The following is a 17,957-nucleotide window of genomic DNA, read 5'->3' as shown; positions in this document are numbered from 1 at the left end:
AAGGGGCACATGCCAGACCCAGGGCCTAGTGGCCAAGGCTTTCAGACAGCTCGACACCTCCCTCGGCTGTTCACACCCCTTACTGCCCTGAGTGGGTCTCAGCGTCACTCAAACCCAGGCATTGTGCTAGGCCCCTCTAGCCTCAGTATGGCCCCAGAAGGTTCCATTATCCTTCCTGCGATACTAACAAGGAATGCAAAGCACAGGTCACCTGCTCCCTGGCTCGAGGCCAGATGCAGGTGCTGATCAGCCCGGCTGCCAGAGCATTGGGACCTCCATAACTGTAAGGCCGTCTGAGGGCACCATGCAATGCACAGGTGTTCACCAACAGCCAGGTTCAAAAATGCATTTTTTTCCAAAACCATCAAGCAATTCACTCAATTCTGACACGACCTAGAGACCGCATCAGACCCCATAAGATAAAGGCTCAGGAGACTGTCCCTCCACTTTCAGGTCCATTGCTAAGTCCAGGTTGTCACCTGTGTTTCTGATTGAACAGTAAGAGATCTGGGATTCCCATGTCCACCTCTTCAGATTTGATTAATTTACTAGAGTGGCTCACAGAACTCAAACATTGTATTTTATTAGGTTATCATTTATTAGAAAAGAATATAAATCAGGAACAGCCAGATGGAAGAGGTGTATGGGCGACAGTGTGGGGAAGGGTGTGGAGATCCCACACCCTCTCCATGTGCCCACTCTCCCAGCAGCACCACAGCCCCCAACCCCGAGCTCATCAAATCTTGTTGGAAGATTTTTTTTTTTTTTTTTAAGATTTCAAAGAGTGAGCCAAGTGCATTAGCAGGGCAGAGAGAGAGGCAGCAGCAGACTCCCTGCTGAGCTGGGAGCCAATTTGGGACTCGATGCCAGGACCCCAGGATCATTACCTGAGCCAAAGGCAGACACCTAAGTGACTGAGCCACCGAGGTACCCCTTGCTGAAGTTTTTATACAGCTTAACCTGTAGCTCCTGCTTCCCTTCCTTAGAGGTTGTGGGTGTTACAGAGGGTCCCATGCAGTGATCACTCTTTCTGGTGACCAGCATCAACTCAGGTGTGATCAAAAGGGGCATCTTTTTTTTTTTTTTTTAAAGGATTTTCTTTTTTTTTTTTTTTTTAATTTATTTATTTATGATAGTCACACAGAGAGAGAGAGAGAGAGAGAGAGGCAGAGACACAGGCAGAGGGAGAAGCAGGCTCCATGCACCGGGAGCCCGATATGGGATTCGATCCCGGGTCTCCAGGATCGCGCCCTGAGCCAAAGGCAGGCGCCAAACCGCTGCGCCACTCAGGGATCCCAAAAGGGGCATCTTTGAGTGACAAAAGACATTCCTATCATTTAGAAAGTTGCAAGGAGGGATCCCTGGGTGGCGCAGCGGTTTGGCGCCTGCCCTTGGCCCAGGGTGCGATCCTGGAGACCCGGGATCGAATCCCACGTCGGGCTCCCGGTGCGTGGAGCCTGCTTCTCCCTCTGCCTGTGTCTCTGCCTCTCTCTCTCTCTCTCTCATAAATAAATAAAAATTAAAAAAAAAAAAAAAAAAAAAAAAAGAAAGTTGCAAGGATTTGAGGAACTCTGTGCCAGGAACTAAGGACAAAGGCCAATATTTATTGTATCACACACGTGCATCTGGCCCCACCTCCAGCCTTCAGTGACCTCTTGCCACCCTTAGAGAAAAAAAATCCCTTTCAGAGACCCTTACTCTTCTACCCCCAAGGAGGCCATGAGCTGTTCCCTCAGCCTGGACCCTGGACTCAGAAGACAGACTCGGGCTTATGAAGCCAGGCCTCCCGGGTTCAAGGCCCAGTTCTGCAGCCTTCTGGCTGTGGGACCTTAGGCCAGTGACTTCCCATCTTGGCCTAATTCCTCACCTGTGAGCCTGGGGCATCTGCCTCACAGTGGGGTAAGGTGGGCAAGCCTGACAGCAGCTTCTGGTACAGGGTGGGCCTTGAGTGTTGCTCCTTTTGCCACCCCTCCCCCCGCCCCAGCCCCCGGAAGCCTTCTCTAATTACCCTGGCCAACCCCCCATCCCACCCCAGGCTCCACTGGCCCCATTTTGTTGTGCCTGAAGATGTCTGCCTGGCCAGATGTCTGCGGGTTCATGGCCCATGTTCCCTGGGCCCATCACTAGCCTGGTTTTGCCCCAAATGCCTGTTGGGTGGACAAAATGGCAGTTTGGGCTAACCAAACCCGATTTCTGATGGCCTGCTAGGCCACCTCCGAATGCCTCAGTCTCCTCCTCTCCCTCCCTGAGCCCCTGGGCCTGACCCAGAACCCAGGAAATCACAGAGAGGCAGGAGTTTGCAACCGCTGCTTTATTTAAGGGCTGGTGACTGACAACTATCCCTGGCCCCACCCCTTCCTCCTCTACAAAAGCAACTAAATGGGAAAGGGGCTATTCTGCTAGGGCCCAAGGGGACTATGGGACTGTGGCTCTGAATCTCAGGCCACAAGCCTTGGAAGGCAGGGGAGGAGGGAGGGCAGTCCAGTTCAAATGGGCAAGGTGCTGGTGAGGTGGGTGAGGAGGCTGGAGAGTCCCGAGGCAGCCTCTGCTGGCCTTGGCCTTGTCCAGAATGTCAGGACACAGGCTCCGAGGAGCAGCAAGCAAGTTAAAGGCTTTCAGAGCCAAGTGAAGCACTTCAAGCCCTTGGGGGGCCCACCTCACCTCCAGTCAGTGCCCACAAGCACACTGCCATGGCCACACTACAGCCATACACACTCACACCCACACCCACACCATCCACACGGAGGGCTGTGAAGGCCCTGGACCCATACCCTGGACCCTGGAATGTCTCTGGACTGGTAGCCGGTGGGGCAGGTCCATGGCAGGCAGCACCACCAAGGGAGTGGGTCCTCTGCGTTGCTACTGATTGGCTGCCTCGCAGGCATCTATCCAATCACTGTACACATCCACTGGTTCTGACAGATCTGGGCCGCTGAGGTCAAGGGCAACTGGTGGCATGGACCCCTTCCCTGTATACACCTCTCACTGGTGTCAGCCAGATCCCTGCCCCGCACCCTATGGAAGTCAGCAGGTGGCACCTATTCTCCTGGGCAGTCATAGCCGTGCACCAGGGCAAACAGCAGGGCCAGAGATGTAGAGACTAGAGTCCTGGCCAGGTGCCCTAGGGCAGCCCACCAGGGAAGGGGAGGCCTGACTGCCCCCCACCCTCACCACCCCACTTTCCGGAAAAAGCCTGGTTTCCCAAGGATACATGTGATGGGCGTCTGGAATTCCTCTAGGCACACGGTACAAGAGATGACTCCGGTGTTGCGGGCACGATCCCTGGAACAGGAGGTGGAGGGACTGGTGAGTCAAGAAGCCTGTGTCTATGGGTGGTGATCCCCCCAACTAGGATGGCCTGGGGCAGGAAGGAGGACAGTGGGAGCAGGGAAGCTGCCTTCTGACTTCGGGAGGAGAGAGGAGGCCCTGTCCCCCACTCACATTTTTACGTCACAAGACTTCTCGTGGTTGCAGAAGGGGCAGGTGAACTGGGTCTCTAAGGTGCCGGTCATCTTCTTTTTGGGGGGTGGCTTCCGTTTGGACTTTCTGCGCCCCATGTCTGTAGGAGGACAAACCTGTGGGACAGGGGCAAAAGTCAGCAACTAGGGGGGCCCCCCAGCTTGAGGCTCTAGGAGGCAGGCTGGGAAGAAGGCCTGGCTGGCCCCTCAGGCTCCGCCTCTGCGGGATGAGGCCCCAGTCCCCACCGCAGGCGGGCGGGCAATCAGGTGCACTCTGGGCAGGGGGGATGGGAGCAGGCTCTGGCATCAGGTGGCCTGAGTTCTAATCACGGCCCGCCACTTACTAGGTGACCCCACATTGGTGACTTAAACTCCCTGGGCCTCAGTTTCCTGTCAGTAAAATAGAGCTGAAGTATTTCAGAGGGGTCTTGTGGGGCTGCTGCGACAAATGGTAAGTCAAGGGCTGAGCAAAGGACCTGGCCCATTTATCATTGGCATCTACACGGGATGCCGCTGCTCCTGGTGAGGATGACACAAAAGACTCTGACAGACCAGCTACGCAGGGCTGGGCAGGGCCTAAGTGCTCAGAAGCTGGTGATTTTAGGAGCAGCTGCTCCTCCTGTCAAAGGGACATGCCAGTGGCACCTAGGAGGAATGACACTCAAGGCATCTGGCAGATCCTCCAGAAGAACTTCTGAGCTGCCTCTCCATGGATAAGGAGCTGTTGGGCAGAGAAGAGGGTACAGGCAACTTGAGGAGAGGAATGCCACATAGCAAGACTGAGCACACATATCTGAGAGCGCCAGCCAGGATTTGGGGACCACACAGGCAGAGGTGAGGGGCAGGCTAAGGAGGGAGCAGGGATAGGTGGAAGGGATTTGAATGGATCCTGGGGGCAGCGAAAGAAAGGATGGAATCACTGCCTTTTGAAGGCATCGAAGAGAACAGGTCAGAGATCTGGATGCCGATGAGGTCAGAACTAGGACAGGGCTGTTGAAGGAGTAGGTGAGACTGAGACACATCAGCAGAGCGAGTGTGGTGAAAGGAGGACGAGTCCAGGATGACTCCTAAGGTGGTGGGGGATGGAGAGGGTGGGTGGGGGAGAAGGTGGCACCATTCTCTGATGTCTAATGTACAGGAAGAACGAGATGTTGGGGGGAAATGATGGGGTCAAGTGCCAGAGAGACATCGAGGGACAGATATCTTGGAAGCAGGGGCTAACACCGAGCACATCTCCCACACCAGGCACTGTGCTCAGGGTTCTACAAGCACCAGACCTGGGAGTGTCTTTCCAAGGTGCTTTCCCCTCTTGCCACCCCCCCTCCACCCCCCACCTGGGTGGCTTTAGCTTCATCCCACTCTGACATGGGAGGCTGGCAGCCTGCCAGAAAATACCACCAGAATTTCACTCAGATTTAGCAATTGCTCTCTATGTCCCGCCCTCATTCTTAACTTGGAGCGTTCCCAATTCTTTGAGTAAACAGAAGTAGTCAGTGGAGAACATCCACAAGCCCCTAGGACCCCTCCATTCTGCCCTCCTTCTTCTGCTATGGAAGAATGTCCATGCTCTTCTGGATCCCAACATCACATTTTCTCTTTCAACTAGATCATTAACAGACACAGCTATTAAACACATCATTAAAAATAATCAGCTCTTGGGGCTCCTGGATGATGGCTCTGTCGGTTGAGCACCGACTCTTGATTTCAGCTCAGGTTATGATCTCAGGACCCAGAGATGGAGCCCCATGTAGGACTTTGCACTCAGTGCAGAGTCTGCTTGGGATTCTGTGTCTCCTTGTGCCCCTCCCACCACTCTCGCACTCTAAAAATAGAAAAAAACAAAAAAAAACACAACCATCTCTTCATTCTGGGGGCTTATCTAGTAGAGCTGTCTGTACTGTCTTCATTTGTTTCCTCCTGTTCTCCCTCTACCTCCCCACTATTCTGCTCACCCCAAGGGGCAGGCCCCCTCTTCCTCAGGGCACTGGACACACTGGTCCCTCGTCCTAACTTTTCCATGTGGTTCTCAGGATTCTGCACTCTGCTCAAGCCTCAATGGGGGCTCCTTTCAGTTTCTGCTGCTGCTGTTCCCCCCGCCCTCCAGCCCCAACTTCTCTAATGGTACATGAGCCCGTAAGCTCAAGCTCTGGGGTCCACTTCATTTGCACTCACCTGCATGGAGCCTTCATTTGCACTCACCAGGCTCAGGGCTTCAAATGCCCCTGCTATACTGATGCCCCCCGATTTACCATCCTCAGTGTCTCCTCTCAACTGCAGACTGGCTCATTTAAGTGCCTCGGCTACACCTTCACCTGATGCTAACACACGTTCATACATAACCCATTCAAAACCAAGCTGCTGACACCTCAACGCTCTTTCAGTCTTCCCCATGCCAACAGATAGCAAATCCCTCTATCCAAAAACCTTGGACTCACCCTCAATTCCTTTCTCTCCTTCTCACACCCCTTATCTGATCCTGATCCTACTGCTCTACCTCTATAAGACATCCAGAGTCTGCCCACTTCTCACCAAGACTATAGTCGGAGTCCTAGTCATGCTCACACAGCCTCCCTGTTGGTCTCCCTGCATCTCCTACCCCACTCACCTCCCTCCAAATGTAAATTCTATGGTAGCAGGGATTTCTGTCTTTCCTTTGTATCAACAGAGCCAAGAACTGCTGGTGGCCCAGAGCTGGCACTCAACAAACCTTAAATGGATGAATGAATGAACCAATGCCAGGCCCTCCGCTCATGACAGCAACGTTGCAATCAAGGCAGGCAAAGTGTCTACTCCTGTGGAACCTCTATTCTAGTAGAGGAAGAAAGACCCTTAACTTAATAAGTGAAATAGTTTCGATTATCAGTAAGTGCTATGAGATTAATCAATCAGCACTAAGCGAATACTTCTGGAACCTGGCGATTTCATATAAGAATGGGGTGCGAGGGCAGCCCCGGTGGCTCAGCGGTTTAGCCCCTGCCTTCGCTCCAGGGCCTGATCCTGGGGACCCAGGATAGAGTCCCATGTCGGGCCCCCTGCATGGAGACTACTTCTCCCTCTGCCTGCGTCTCTGCCTCTCTCTCTCTCTCTCATGAATAAATAAATAAAAGAATGGGGTGCGAAGGACCCTTGGGGTAAACGTCATTTAAGCTGAGGGCCGAATGATGAGAGAAAGCAACCATGCAAAATAGTCCAAGCTGACAGAACAGCAACTGCAAAGGCTCTGGGGCAGAGGCAGCTTTTTTTCCCCCAGAAAGAGAAAGACTGGTACAGCTGGAGCTCAGTGCGCCATGGGGAGAAAAGGGTACGAAATAGGACAGCAGAGGAAATGGGACCCCAAAGGTGTGGCCAGTTCTACAGCCCACGCTCTCACCTGCTCCCAGCGGTGTTTTGTTTTCCCAAAGGCTGGGAAAGGTACCACCTGTAACAGAATCATCTGCGGGGCGATGAGGTGGGGGTGGGGATTGCTCAAAAAAAATGCAGATTCTGAACCTCATCTCAGATCTGCCCCGAGGGGAACGGGCTGGGACGCACTATTTGCCTTCTGCTGAATCCCCAGCGTGGGTAGTGCCTGGTATGCATTAAGCGCTCAATAACTACTTGTTGAATGAATAAGTAAGTCTCCTGAATCAGAAGGTATGGACGGGTCCCGGAATCTCCTCTTACCCGGCGGCTGCAGTACCCCCGACCCCACACCAGAATGGGGTCTGGCCGTACACAAAGCTCCAGGGCCTTAGCCTGCCCCGTGGCGACCTAGGTCCGAGCGCGCCAAAGTCGCCTGGAAAAGGGATCAGTCCCCAGCCCTGCCGTGACTCACGAGACGGCGGGGGAGCGGTCCCTCCAAGCTCACCGAGGCTTCCGCGACGCCTCCCGCCGGGCGCCCGCGGGAGCCAGGCCACCCAGCAGCGGCGCTTGGCGGGCCGGGGTCCGGGGGAGTCAAGCTCCCCGGCAGTCCACCCCCCAAACCCGGGGTCCTCGACGCCTCCTCTTGGGCCCCGGCTGTGCCCCCGAGTAGACGAGCGCCCGTCACGCCAGGCCCCAACGCCCACCGGCGCGAACCGTCACCTACACTGCTCTCCCCTCGTTGCGACGGCCTCGTTCACCCGGGAGACAGCGGCTTCCGTCTCCCCCCGGAAGCGGAAACCCCTCACCTCTTCTCACCCGCGGCCAGGACCGCCCACCGAGCAGCCCCGCCTCTCCAGCGCACGTGCGTTCTCGCGTTCCGGGCCGGGCGGCGGGGTCGCCGCGCGCCTGCGCGAGGGCGCCTGCGCGCTTCTGGTGAGTTCACTGGGGTGGCGGTTACCGCCTTTCGGGAGTGAGAGGTGGTGGCGGCCCCCCGCTCCCCGGCGTTGGAAAGGCCAACCCGCCCGTGGCCGCAGCGTCTTCACTTGTCTTTTCTCCCAGTTGGAGCCCCAGCCCCTCGCAGGCCACCTGGATGTCCCCACATGAGGACACATTCCAATATCTCAGTGCTTAGGAATTGCAAATACCAGTATGCCTGAGTCGGGGTGTTGGGGGGCTTGCCCGAGGCTCTTCTCAAATTTTTTTCTTCTTAAGAGATTTTATTTATTCATGAGAGAGAGAGAGAGAGGGGCAGGCTCCCTGGGGGGAGCCCAGTGTGGGACTTGATCCCAGGCCCTGGGGATCATGACCTGAGCCAAAGGCAGGTGCTCAACCACTAAGCCACCCACCCAGGCCTCTCTTCTTGAACTTTGATAAGAGCTTGCGGAGCTTTGTAAAGTTTAGGTCTGACCCATTAGGTCAGGTGCGGGGTCTCAAAGTCTGCACTTCTAAGTAGCTCCCTATGAGGTCTATGCTGCTAGTCCGTGGACCACACTGAGTGCTGAAGTTATTATTATTATTTTTGAAGTTATTACTTTTAAAGATTTTATTTATTCATGAGAGAGGCAGAGAGACAGAGGGAGAAGCAGGCACCATGCAGAGAGCCCGACGTGGGACTCGATTAGGGGTCCCCAGGATCAGGCCCTGGGCTGAAGGCAGCGCTAAACCGCTGAGCCACCCGGACTGCCCTGAGTGCTGAAGTTATAATAGAAAAGGTTGAAGAGGCCTACAAAGACCAGATCACGTGACGTCTTGTGGGCCATATTAAGGACTGTTCGGGAATTGGGGGAGAAAGGAATAAGGTTTTACGATTCCCACAATTTAAGAAAGAGGCTGGACATAAAGGATCGATTACTATGCCCTGCGGTGCAGCATAAAAGAATGTGTGGATCTCAGAGGGTATGATGGTGGAGGGGGCTGCCAAACTGGTCTGAGAGACTTGGGAAGGCTGCTCTGGGAGGCTGAGCCTCAAGTTGAAATCGAAGACTGAACAGGAGTTACACAGAAATAGTACCTGCAGAACGTCTAATGGAGTGAAGGAGAGAAGGGAATAATAATAATAAAAAAATGACTCCCACTGGAGCTCCTGTGTCTGGAGCTGCCTCTCAGGGAGATGATTCGGAGGAGAAATAAAGGGTTGTGCTCTAGACATGAAACAAGCAGAGAGGTGTGGAACGGGCCACTGGAAGTGGAATCTGGAGCTCAGGTGAAGAAGGATCTGAATGTGATTTTGGGTATCATTCACCCATGGAGGTTATTTGAAGCCTTGGATCCAGAGGAGGTCGCCTGGTTTCAGGGTGAGGGGCAAAGTATAGCAAAAGAAGAGGGCTAATAAGGAGATCAGGGGCACCCCATCCTTAGATGTTAGGAGGAGGAGTTGGCAAGAACCTGTGCAGACCAGTGAGGTAGGAGGAGAGGTGGATGTCCTTTCCCAGAAGCCTCCAGAAGAAGGTATTTCAAGGTGGTCAGCTATGTCACATGTGTTGAGAGTTTGACTAAGATGAGGAAAGTGAATTGAGTCTGTTGACTCCGCAAGTGTTTGGTCACTGGTGACCTTGATTAGAACTATTTCATTAGAGTGTTCAGGAAAATAATTTGTAATGAGATGTATTTTTTAAGTTGAGCTATTTTCAAGATATCCCCTAGAGGGCAGTGTTACCTTTGGAACCGACTAGCGGACCCTTTTTCAGAGCTGATACAGACTCTTGCAGAGGATGGGATCCTACCATAGGTTACCCTGCAACTTGCTATTTACCCTGAATAGTCAAAACACAAGTAGCTTTTGTTTTTAGTAGCTACACAATTCATATTGCAACTCGGCCATAATATATATGGACAATCCCATATTTGCTTAGGATTTCCGGGTTTGCTTGTTTCTTTTCTTTCTCATCCTACTTCTTTCTATTTCTCTTTCTCTCTCTCTCTCACTTTCTCCTACCTTCCTTCCTTCACAGCTTTATTGGGATATAAGTGACAGACAATAAATCGTATGTAAACTATGAAATTTCATATTTTGACATACGTATGTACCCATGAAACCATCACCACAATTAAGATAGTGAACATACCCATCATCCTTGAAAAGTTTCCTCGTGTCTCTTGGTTGTCAGTTCCTGCGCCTGCCCCCAGCCCCTGGCATCATCTGATCCGTTTTCAGTTCCTATAGCTTTGTATTTTTCAGAAAGTCCTGTGAACAGAATCATACATTATGTGTGGTCTTTTGGGTTCAGCTTCTTTTGCTGAGCTTAATTCAGCTTGAGACTTGTCCATATAGTGTCTATCAGTGGTTTATTCCATTTGATCGCTGAGTTTTATATTCCATTGTGTGGATGGACCACAGTTTATTTATCTTTGCACCTGTTGATGGACATCGGGTTTGTTTCCAGTTTGGGGCAGTTACAAATAGCAGTACTCTGAACCATTTCATTGAGATCTTTGTTTTCATCTATTGTGCTTTATTTCTATACTAAAACACGTGACCCCTCTGGGTTCTATTTTTTTGTATATGGTCTGAAGTAGGGCTCAGGCTCTGTCTTCTGGGAAAACTGACCAGGCAAATAACACCTTTCCGTGAAGTTGCAGCGTCGCCTTCAACCTAATCACGTTCTCATGTGTTCTTGAATACGTTTCTGGATTTCCTCTGGATGTTTTCTCTGAGCTCGTGTCCTGTTGTTTTGATGATGGTGCGTTTCGTAAGGCAGGTCTCTCACCTTTTTATTTATGATTCTTGGCCTGCACGGTTGTTGAGGGTGTGGCCTGACCTCCACGACGAGCTGCTGGCCGCAAGAGAATGCTGCTACTGACTGTCCTGGCACCTGGGGTGAAGACTGGAGTGGGGAAGATGATAATATCCATGATGGTTGAATCACAAGAGGTTGCTTGGGGAGAGTGAGAGGAGGTGAGAACCTGTGAGTGGCTTGAGGAGCTCTGCCATCCTGTTCTTTGACGTTTAGAAGGCATCTTTCTGACAGTGGCTGCGTGCTAGCTGGCGGTGTCCCCTGAGCTGGGTGGAAGGCCTTTGATGGCGAGTGTCCACCCTGCCTTATTCTTTTTGGTGCTCCTTGGGTCCTCAGCTGCCTGGCACAGGGCTTGGTACTTGGCAGCAGTACTTGGTCATTGTGGAGAAGGGGGTCTGGGTGGCAATCCTGCTCCCTGCCACTCATTCCCTGTGTGATCTTGGATGTGTCACTTCTCCTTTCCATGCTCTGGGCCCTGTGAACAGGGACATTGGGCTAATTCCACACTCTGGGCCCTGTGAACAAGGACATTGGGCTGACTTCTGATTCAGATCCCTGCCTGCCTGGAGCCTCTGAGTCAGTGGGAAGAGGCAGGGTAGCTGTGAACCACCTTCACTGTTGTGGTTAAGACTGAGGGCCTGCCACTTCCTGGGCAAGACTCTGGGCACATCGCTTAATTTGTCAAGTTTGTCTAATGTCCTCAGAGAAGCGAGGATGATTCTGGCCCTTGCCTCATGGGTCAGGGCTAGAAGTGATGGTGTTTTTTGGTACAGAGCTTGGCTGGTAGTAATGCCAGGCAGGTAAACGTGAGCTGGAAGGAACCCAAGACTGGCATTTTGGTCAGAGAGCTTTGCTTAATGTTAATAGGATCCTGGGCATCTGTAACAACTTCAACAATATCAACTTCTATAAAGTAGCAAATGGAAGATGCCACTTCCACCAAGTTCCTCTCCCTGGAGGTAATTCAGTTATATTTTGTTCAAGTTGTTATTTCATTTCAGTCAGCTGGGCTGACAGTTGGAGCCAAACAAGTGGGTCCCTGCCAGGTAGCAGCTGAAGTGACAGTTGAGGGCGGGCCAAGGGAGCAGTTTCTGTGACCTGCCTCTGGCTGGATGGCTCAGGCAATGTGTGGGTGGGTGTTACTCAACTCTCCCCCCCCCCCACACCGCCCAGGGGAACTGGACTTCTCTGCAGCTTTCGACTCAGGATGAACATTCTGCTTTCAGCACTTATTGTAAGAAACAGGCCCTGACATATTTCTGCTTCTGGAAGTTTTCCTGCGTATGTACTTGCACAGATGTACACAAGCACAGGTCCGGGGGTATCCGCTGAAGCTGTTTTGGAAAGAGGGAAAGGCTGGAAAAGATTTCAATGGGTCCCAGCCAGGAGCCCGGGGCATAAGGTGGAAACTATCATAGAGAAGGGCTGTCCTACTTTGGGGAATGTATCCAATTTGCCCTACAAATGTATTTGTACATATAGGAAATGAATTTATAGAGGCATTTGCTGCAGCGATGCATTTGAGGATAGCAAAATTATTGAAAGTGATTCAGGCAAACCTCACTAGATGGCTGGTTAGTTAGTGGAATCAGTCAAGACCTCTGTTAACTGTAGAAAGAGCCAGAAGCTCCCCTGAGAGCTGATGGGCAGATCTCCAGGTATAACAGGCAGCAATAATAGTGCAAAGTGAATCTCTGGGCTGTGGGAAATGCTCATATCTGATTGTGGTGGTGGGTTTGTGGCTGTGTGCCTGTGTCAAAACTCAGTGAACTGCACACTTTAGATGTGTCAATGATGCGTCCATAAAGTTGGTTGGGAAACAACAAATAAGGTGCAGATCAGCGGGAGGAGGGAGAAAAAAAGTTCACATATGCTTTTATTTGAATAGAGAAATCCTGGAAGGAAACAAGGCATGGATAAAAAGTTATTTCCTTCCAGAGCAGGAGACAGAAGAACAGGGAGAGAAAGAGATATTGCACCTTTATTTTAATTTTTTTTAGATTTTTATTTATTTATTCACGAGAGACAGAGAGAGAGAGTCAGAGACACAGGCAGAGGGAAAAGCAGGCTCTCCGTGGGGAGCCTGATACAGGACTCGATCCCGGGACTCCAGGATCACCTGAACCAGAGGCAGACACTCAACCACTGAGCCACCCAGGTGCCTCTAAATTTTAGATTTTCAATCCACGTGATTTGCATTACCAATTCCATACTGAGATGAGGAAAAAGGAATATTGTTATGAACAGTCGAGTTGTGGTTAGCAGAAAGAGCATGTGCAGAACTGTGTTGTGTATATCATGTTGTTTTGTGTAAGAAAGTTGGTGGGGGGTGTTTTAATTATGGAGGCATCAATTGGGACGGGAAAAAAATGAGGGGCGGTGGGTGCTCCTGGGGAGCTGGGCACATAGGAGGAAGGCCTGTGTGGCGTGGTCACCCTTTTTTCTGATCTTTTTTTTTTTTTTTTTTTTAAGATTTTTTATTGTTTTGAGAAAGAGAGCATGAGCGGGGGTGGGGGTGGGGGTGTAAGGGCAGAGGGAGCAGCAGACTTCCTGTTGAGCAGGAATCCCAACATGGGACTCAATCCCAGGACTCTGGGACCATGACCTGAGCCAAAGGCAGACACCCAGCCAACTGAGCCACCCAGGTGCCCTCTGTTTGGCCTTTATTAAAATCACATCGATGTATGAGGCCAGCTGAGACAAGGAGGCACAGAGCAGCAAGTGGGAGAGCCCCGCCCCTCTCAGACCCAGGTAATGGGACGTGCCAGTAGGGGAGGAAAGAGACGCTTAAGACACATGTTCAGCCTCTGCAACTATTCTTTTATTGAATATTGGGCAGTGATAGAAAGATGCTTGATTCGGGAGAAAGCTTTCCTTCCCTGCCCCCACCCCCATTGCCTAGAGCGCAGGTCGGACAAGCCTGGCTGCAGGGCATGGCACTCCAGCTGGCACACGTGTCCATGTGTCTTTCACATATGTGAGCATCCTTGTCACAAGGGTCACCTGGTACCACAGCCCCCCTCATCTGTGGTTCTCCTTCTGCTCTGCTGTGGCACGGTGGGCCCATGAGAAAGCCTGCCCATGGGCACGGGTCCCAGCAAGGCCCACCCACTGCCTGGCAGGGAGGCCCCTCTGCCTCAGGCCTTAGCGTGGTGCACTCGTGGTTGCTGCCGCCTGGCTCGCCTTGGCAGTCTGGTCTTGAAGAGGGACTTGCCCGAGGCTTCAATATAAGTGACGCTCATCTCTTTGGGGCTGATCTCCACGTAGGCAAAGCCGCCCAGCGAGTCCTCGGCCCCATAGTGGAAGCGCAGGTAGCCGTTGGGGACCTTGCGCAGATGCTTTTTCGAAGGGTCCATGAAGTTTCCAGCCCCGCTCAGCACGTAGCCCACACCATTCTCATCCTGAAGGTACTGTGCACGGAGAGCCCAGGGTCAGTGGAGGTCCCAGCCCCTCAGTGAGGCTGACCATGGGTGATGCAGAGTCTTAAGTCCAGGGTCAGGTCTGTACCTGGCCATGGAGTCACCTCGGGCAAGAACCAAAACCCCTCTGGGCCTCAGTTTCCTTACCTGTTAGCAGTGCATTGGTCCTACTTCACAGCCTGAGAACTGAGTGAGCAATTGGCAACTGGTAGCTAGTATGATGCCTTTTAGGAAACTCTGGGCTATTTTCCAGGTTAGACAGCATATAGCTTCAGGGACATTTGGGAGACACCCTCCCCCACCAAGCAGCAGGAAAGTCCAAGTGCACTATGTGGCACACTGGCTGGGCTGGGGACCCCCTCCCCACCTCACCCACAGACCCCTCACCTGCAGGTTGTGGTCATGGCCACACAGGTAGGCGGTGACCTTGTATGTGGCCAGCAGGGGCATCAATTGCTTGACCAGGCAGTGGGTGGGCCCGTGCTCGGCGATGGACCACACGGGGTAGTGGCCGGCCACCAGCACGTAGTCCTCCTTGGCCGCCGCCAGCTGCTTCTTGAGCCAGGACAGCTGTGTGCGCGCCAGCCCCAGGTCACGGGGCCTCTCGGGCTGCTGGCTGAGGAAGTCATCCGAGTTGCCGCACAGCGTCACTGTGTCTAGCATGAAGATGGCCACAGACACGTTGGACCGTGGGACTTTGAAGCGTAGCCGGTAGTAGGGGCTGGGGAAGTTCCTGTGGAAGAGATAGAGGCAGTGGGGACACGTCTTGGGCATACAAGCCCGAGGTCAGCGTGGCGGGGCGCAGGGGGTTGGGGGCCAGCTCACCATCGCTTAGAGATCCTGGAGTAGGCTATCTGCGCTGAGACGTTCCCCAGGTGGTCGTGGTTGCCAGCCAGCACGTACCAGGGCACATTGCGGAGGGAAGATGCAGAGAACACATCCTCGAAGGTCTCCTGCAGCACACAGAAGGGACACCCCCACCCCGGGGTCAAGCAGCTACCCCTGTGCTTCCACCAAGTCAGGGGCCGGGGCCAAGGGAGACACTGAGTGCTCTAGGTACCCACACATCTGCTTTTGCCCTCTCCAAAGTCAAAAGGTCGAACAGCTTTTCCACAGGTCCCCTCCCATCCCCCCCCCTTCCCCCCCCCCCCCCCCCCGCCCCGCTCCAGTGGCACACACCCGAAACCTCTTGTCGTTGGCATCCTGCACACCAGAGAAGTAGAAATTGTCCCCCAGGGACAGGATGAAGTCTGTGCCAAGGATCTGCACCGTCCTGGCAATCTCCTTGGCATTGGCCATTTCCCGGGCTGTGTAGAACGGGGCATTGGGGACTCCTCCCCAGTCACCCACAGCCACAAAGCGCAGGACGGGGTTGGCTCCCGGGTTGGCTCCGTCAGCCAGGGGGAGCATCAGCAAGGCTTGTAGGATAAGCAACACAGTCCATGTGTCCATCTGGGAAGGGAGAGAGCAGCAGGGAGGGCCCAGGACTGAGGCTTAGGCAATGGGCCCTTGGACCCCTGCTCCAAGATCGGGGGAGACAGCTCCCTGCAGGGCTGGCCCCAGGGGAAGCCCCGGGGGAGTCCCTAGTTCCCAGGACTTGAGGGCAAGAGCCAGCTGGAAGGGTCAGAGGGTAGGCGGGGTCCAGAGGCAGGGAAGGGTGGCTGTGCAGGCCCAGTTCTGGCTGCCCTCATCCCACACCCAGCACTCACCCTGGGGGAGGCACTAGCCAGTCAGCGGGGGGCTCAGAGAGGCAGGTGAGCTCCTGGGCAGAACTGGCGGGTCACTGAGCCTTTATTCCCTGGGGCGGAAATGGATCATTAGTGAGGATGATGCAGTTTCTCCGAAGACTGTTCCAGAAGCCCTCCCCTTGGGTCATGTGAGCTTTGGAGTTCCCCAGTGCCGGACACGGGATTCGGGTGGGAGTCTGGCACACGAGTGCAGCCGTGCCTTCCATCACAGCCTCTGTGTTTGGCCATATGAGCTTGTTTATGGCCGGGGCCCCAGGCACCCCGTTATCCTCTGTGTGCTGTGGATGGGGACGTATCTGTGTGCCCCAGCCAGACACATCTTGTGTGTCCATGTACTCCCAGGACGTGTTTGTCTGCTTGTGTCTGGGTGTGTCTGTTTCCTGTGTGTAGCCAAGCGTGCCTGTGTGGGTCACATGTCTGCTGTGTGCCTGGGAGTCCTTTGTCCCTGTAGATGTGCGCACTGAGCCTACAAGGCCCGAGTGGTGTGCCTGTGACATTTGCCTGGGTTCTAAAGTGGAACTGCGTGGGAAACTGATTTGTGTCCCTGTGTTGTGCTGGAGTGGTGTTGTGGGGCTGTGTTGTGTCTCACGTGAGTTGTGTGCCTGCGGGGTGGTGTGTGTTTGACATCTGGGCTTGAGTCCCAGGATCACCACCTTCCCCCAAACATCAGGGTCTCCCCTTTCCAGGAAGTCCTGCCCACACCCTCCCCTGCTCCCCACCCCCATTCCCCACAGGAGGAACCCAGGCGGGGGCAGCTGGTGACACATCATGTGACCACTGAGTTTTGACCCTCATATTCTCAGCAGCTGCCTGCAGGCCCTCCGATGGCAGGCTGCCCCTAGGGGTAGGCAGGTGGGGCGCCAGGGCAGTGGGGCCACCTGCCCCCCACCTCCCTGCCTTCCTCCTCCCGCCCAGGCTCCTCCCTGCACACTCACGACGGCTCCCTCCAGTGGGTTGCGAGGCCGACCCGGGTGGGGGTGGGGGAGGCCCTCCTAAGCGCGGAGGTCACCGGCTCAGCGAGGTGAGGTGACCGGCCTCCGGTCCCCCAGCTAGCTGCGCCTCCCGCCCCCGCAGCCCGGACAAACAGGAAGTGGGTCACCCGGGCAGGCGGAGCCCCTTCCCCCGGGGGCCCCCCCAGCGATCGCACCGGCCCCGCGGGTCTCACCTGCCGTCGGCGGGGCGCTCGGCGGACGGGTGGCCGTGGAGGAGGCCGCGGCCCTCCGCCCGGGGTGCGGGACCCGGGCGCCCAGCTGATCCCCGGCGGGGAGGGCGGGCGCGAGGCCCGGCCTGCCGGGCCCTGGATCCGGCTGGGCCACCCAGTGCCGCCACGCCTCCCCCGGGGCGCAGGCGGCAGGCACATCTGTAAAATGGGGCTGAGCACCCCAGGGGACGGCCCAGGCCAGGGATCGGGCTCCAGCTCGGGCTGGGGCCGGGGCTCAGGGACCAGAGTTCCTCCCTGCGCCTCCTCCCGCCTCCCCTCCACCCCAGGCAGGCTGAGTCGCCCCCTTCTTTTACACCTGGGGCACCCACAGCCAGCGATCGCTGGGTAGGGCCTCATCCTGGGCCGGGTCACCCTCTAGTGAGGAAGTAGGTCTCTTCAACCCCAGCTTCCTGGTCTTTGAAATGGGTGTGAGGGCAGAAAAATCAAATCTTCCCTAGAAACAACACCAAATAGCCCAAGTTGAAACGCCCCTTCAGGAGATCGAACTCAACCCTTCCCACTTTCTTTTGAGTGTGGACTGGACTCAAAGGAGTTAGTGACTTCCATCCAAAGAATATAGGACGGAAAAGCAAAAGTCAGGAATCTTCCAGCGGTGACACTTGGAGACACCACCTTAACTGAATGGGCCAGGCTGTCGTCCTTGGTGATCAGTCTCACTGACATCATGTGGCCCTGACATAATGGCACGAGAAGGGCACCTTGCCTTTGTGGGTTTCTTTCCAGCAACGTGCAACCACAGGCTAAGGATGAGAAAATTTAGCACCAAGGAAACACCCAGATTGGGTGATATTCTACAGAATACCTGACCTGCAAAGATGTCCCAGGCATGAAGAAGAAAAGTTTGAGGAGCTGTCACACACAGATTGGAGGAGACTCAGGAGACCTGAGAACAAAATGAAATGTGAGATCCTGGGCCAGAGAAGGGGTATTTATGGAAAAACTGGTGACATCCAAATACAGCCTGAATTATCATGGAGTGCCCTGCACCATCTTTTGCAACTTCTCTGGAAATCTTAAAATTATTCTAAACTAAA

At 54.1% G+C, this 17,957-nt stretch overlaps 2 protein-coding genes across 4 annotated transcripts; both read right to left on the bottom strand.

The window, feature by feature from the left end:
* Positions 1–2,295: 2,295 nt before the first annotated feature.
* ELOF1 (elongation factor 1) lies at positions 2,296–7,602 on the bottom strand. 2 transcript variants are annotated; one of them, XM_055343764.1, is made up of 4 exons: positions 7,525–7,602; positions 3,442–3,575; positions 3,212–3,282; positions 2,296–2,924 (listed from the first exon to the last, which is right to left on the bottom strand). In XM_055343764.1, the coding sequence occupies exons 2-4, from the start codon at positions 3,555–3,557 to the stop codon at positions 2,860–2,862; spliced, it is 252 nt and encodes an 83-aa protein (XP_055199739.1). In that variant the 5' UTR covers positions 3,558–3,575; positions 7,525–7,602; the 3' UTR covers positions 2,296–2,859. The 2 variants fall into 2 exon arrangements, with proteins under 2 accessions (XP_055199739.1, XP_055199738.1); XM_055343763.1 differs by lacking the exon at positions 7,525–7,602 and adding an exon at positions 7,306–7,478.
* Positions 7,603–13,333: 5,731 nt separating this feature from the next.
* Positions 13,334–17,016, bottom strand: ACP5 (acid phosphatase 5, tartrate resistant). Of its 2 annotated transcripts, none has more exons than XM_055343808.1 (6): positions 16,867–17,016; positions 15,663–15,751; positions 15,133–15,405; positions 14,779–14,906; positions 14,341–14,686; positions 13,334–13,944 (listed from the first exon to the last, which is right to left on the bottom strand). In XM_055343808.1, exons 3-6 carry the CDS (start codon positions 15,403–15,405, stop codon positions 13,672–13,674), a joined length of 1,020 nt encoding a protein of 339 aa, XP_055199783.1. In that variant the 5' UTR covers positions 15,663–15,751; positions 16,867–17,016; the 3' UTR covers positions 13,334–13,671. The 2 variants fall into 2 exon arrangements, with proteins under 2 accessions (XP_055199783.1, XP_055199784.1); XM_055343809.1 differs by lacking the exon at positions 16,867–17,016 and adding an exon at positions 16,637–16,729.
* Between the last annotated feature and the right edge of the window lie 941 nt (positions 17,017–17,957).

The sequence above is a fragment of the Nyctereutes procyonoides genome, unplaced genomic scaffold (genome assembly GCF_905146905.1).
Source record: "Nyctereutes procyonoides isolate TBG_1078 unplaced genomic scaffold, NYPRO_anot_genome, whole genome shotgun sequence".
NCBI lineage: Eukaryota > Metazoa > Chordata > Mammalia > Carnivora > Canidae > Nyctereutes > Nyctereutes procyonoides.
This window is presented reverse-complemented; position numbering and strand designations above follow the sequence as displayed.

Excerpts from the sequence above, each read along its gene's own strand:
- ELOF1 (XM_055343764.1), bottom strand. The coding sequence starts at position 3,557 with ATGGGGCGCAGAAAGTCCAAACGGAAGCCACCCCCCAAAAAGAAGATG. Across the intron at positions 3,283-3,441 it reads AAGTCTTGTGACGTAAAAAT|GGATCGTGCCCGCAACACCG; the intron begins GTGAGTGGGGGA and ends CTCCTGTTCCAG. Across the intron at positions 2,925-3,211 it reads ATTCCAGACGCCCATCACAT|ATCTGTCAGAACCAGTGGAT; the intron begins GTATCCTTGGGA and ends TCAGCGGCCCAG.
- ACP5 (XM_055343808.1), bottom strand. The coding sequence starts at position 15,405 with ATGGACACATGGACTGTGTTGCTTATCCTACAAGCCTTGCTGATGCTC. Across the intron at positions 14,907-15,132 it reads CCAACGACAAGAGGTTTCGG|GAGACCTTCGAGGATGTGTT; the intron begins GTGTGTGCCACT and ends TGTGTGCTGCAG. Across the intron at positions 14,687-14,778 it reads TCCAGGATCTCTAAGCGATG|GAACTTCCCCAGCCCCTACT; the intron begins GTGAGCTGGCCC and ends TCTCTTCCACAG.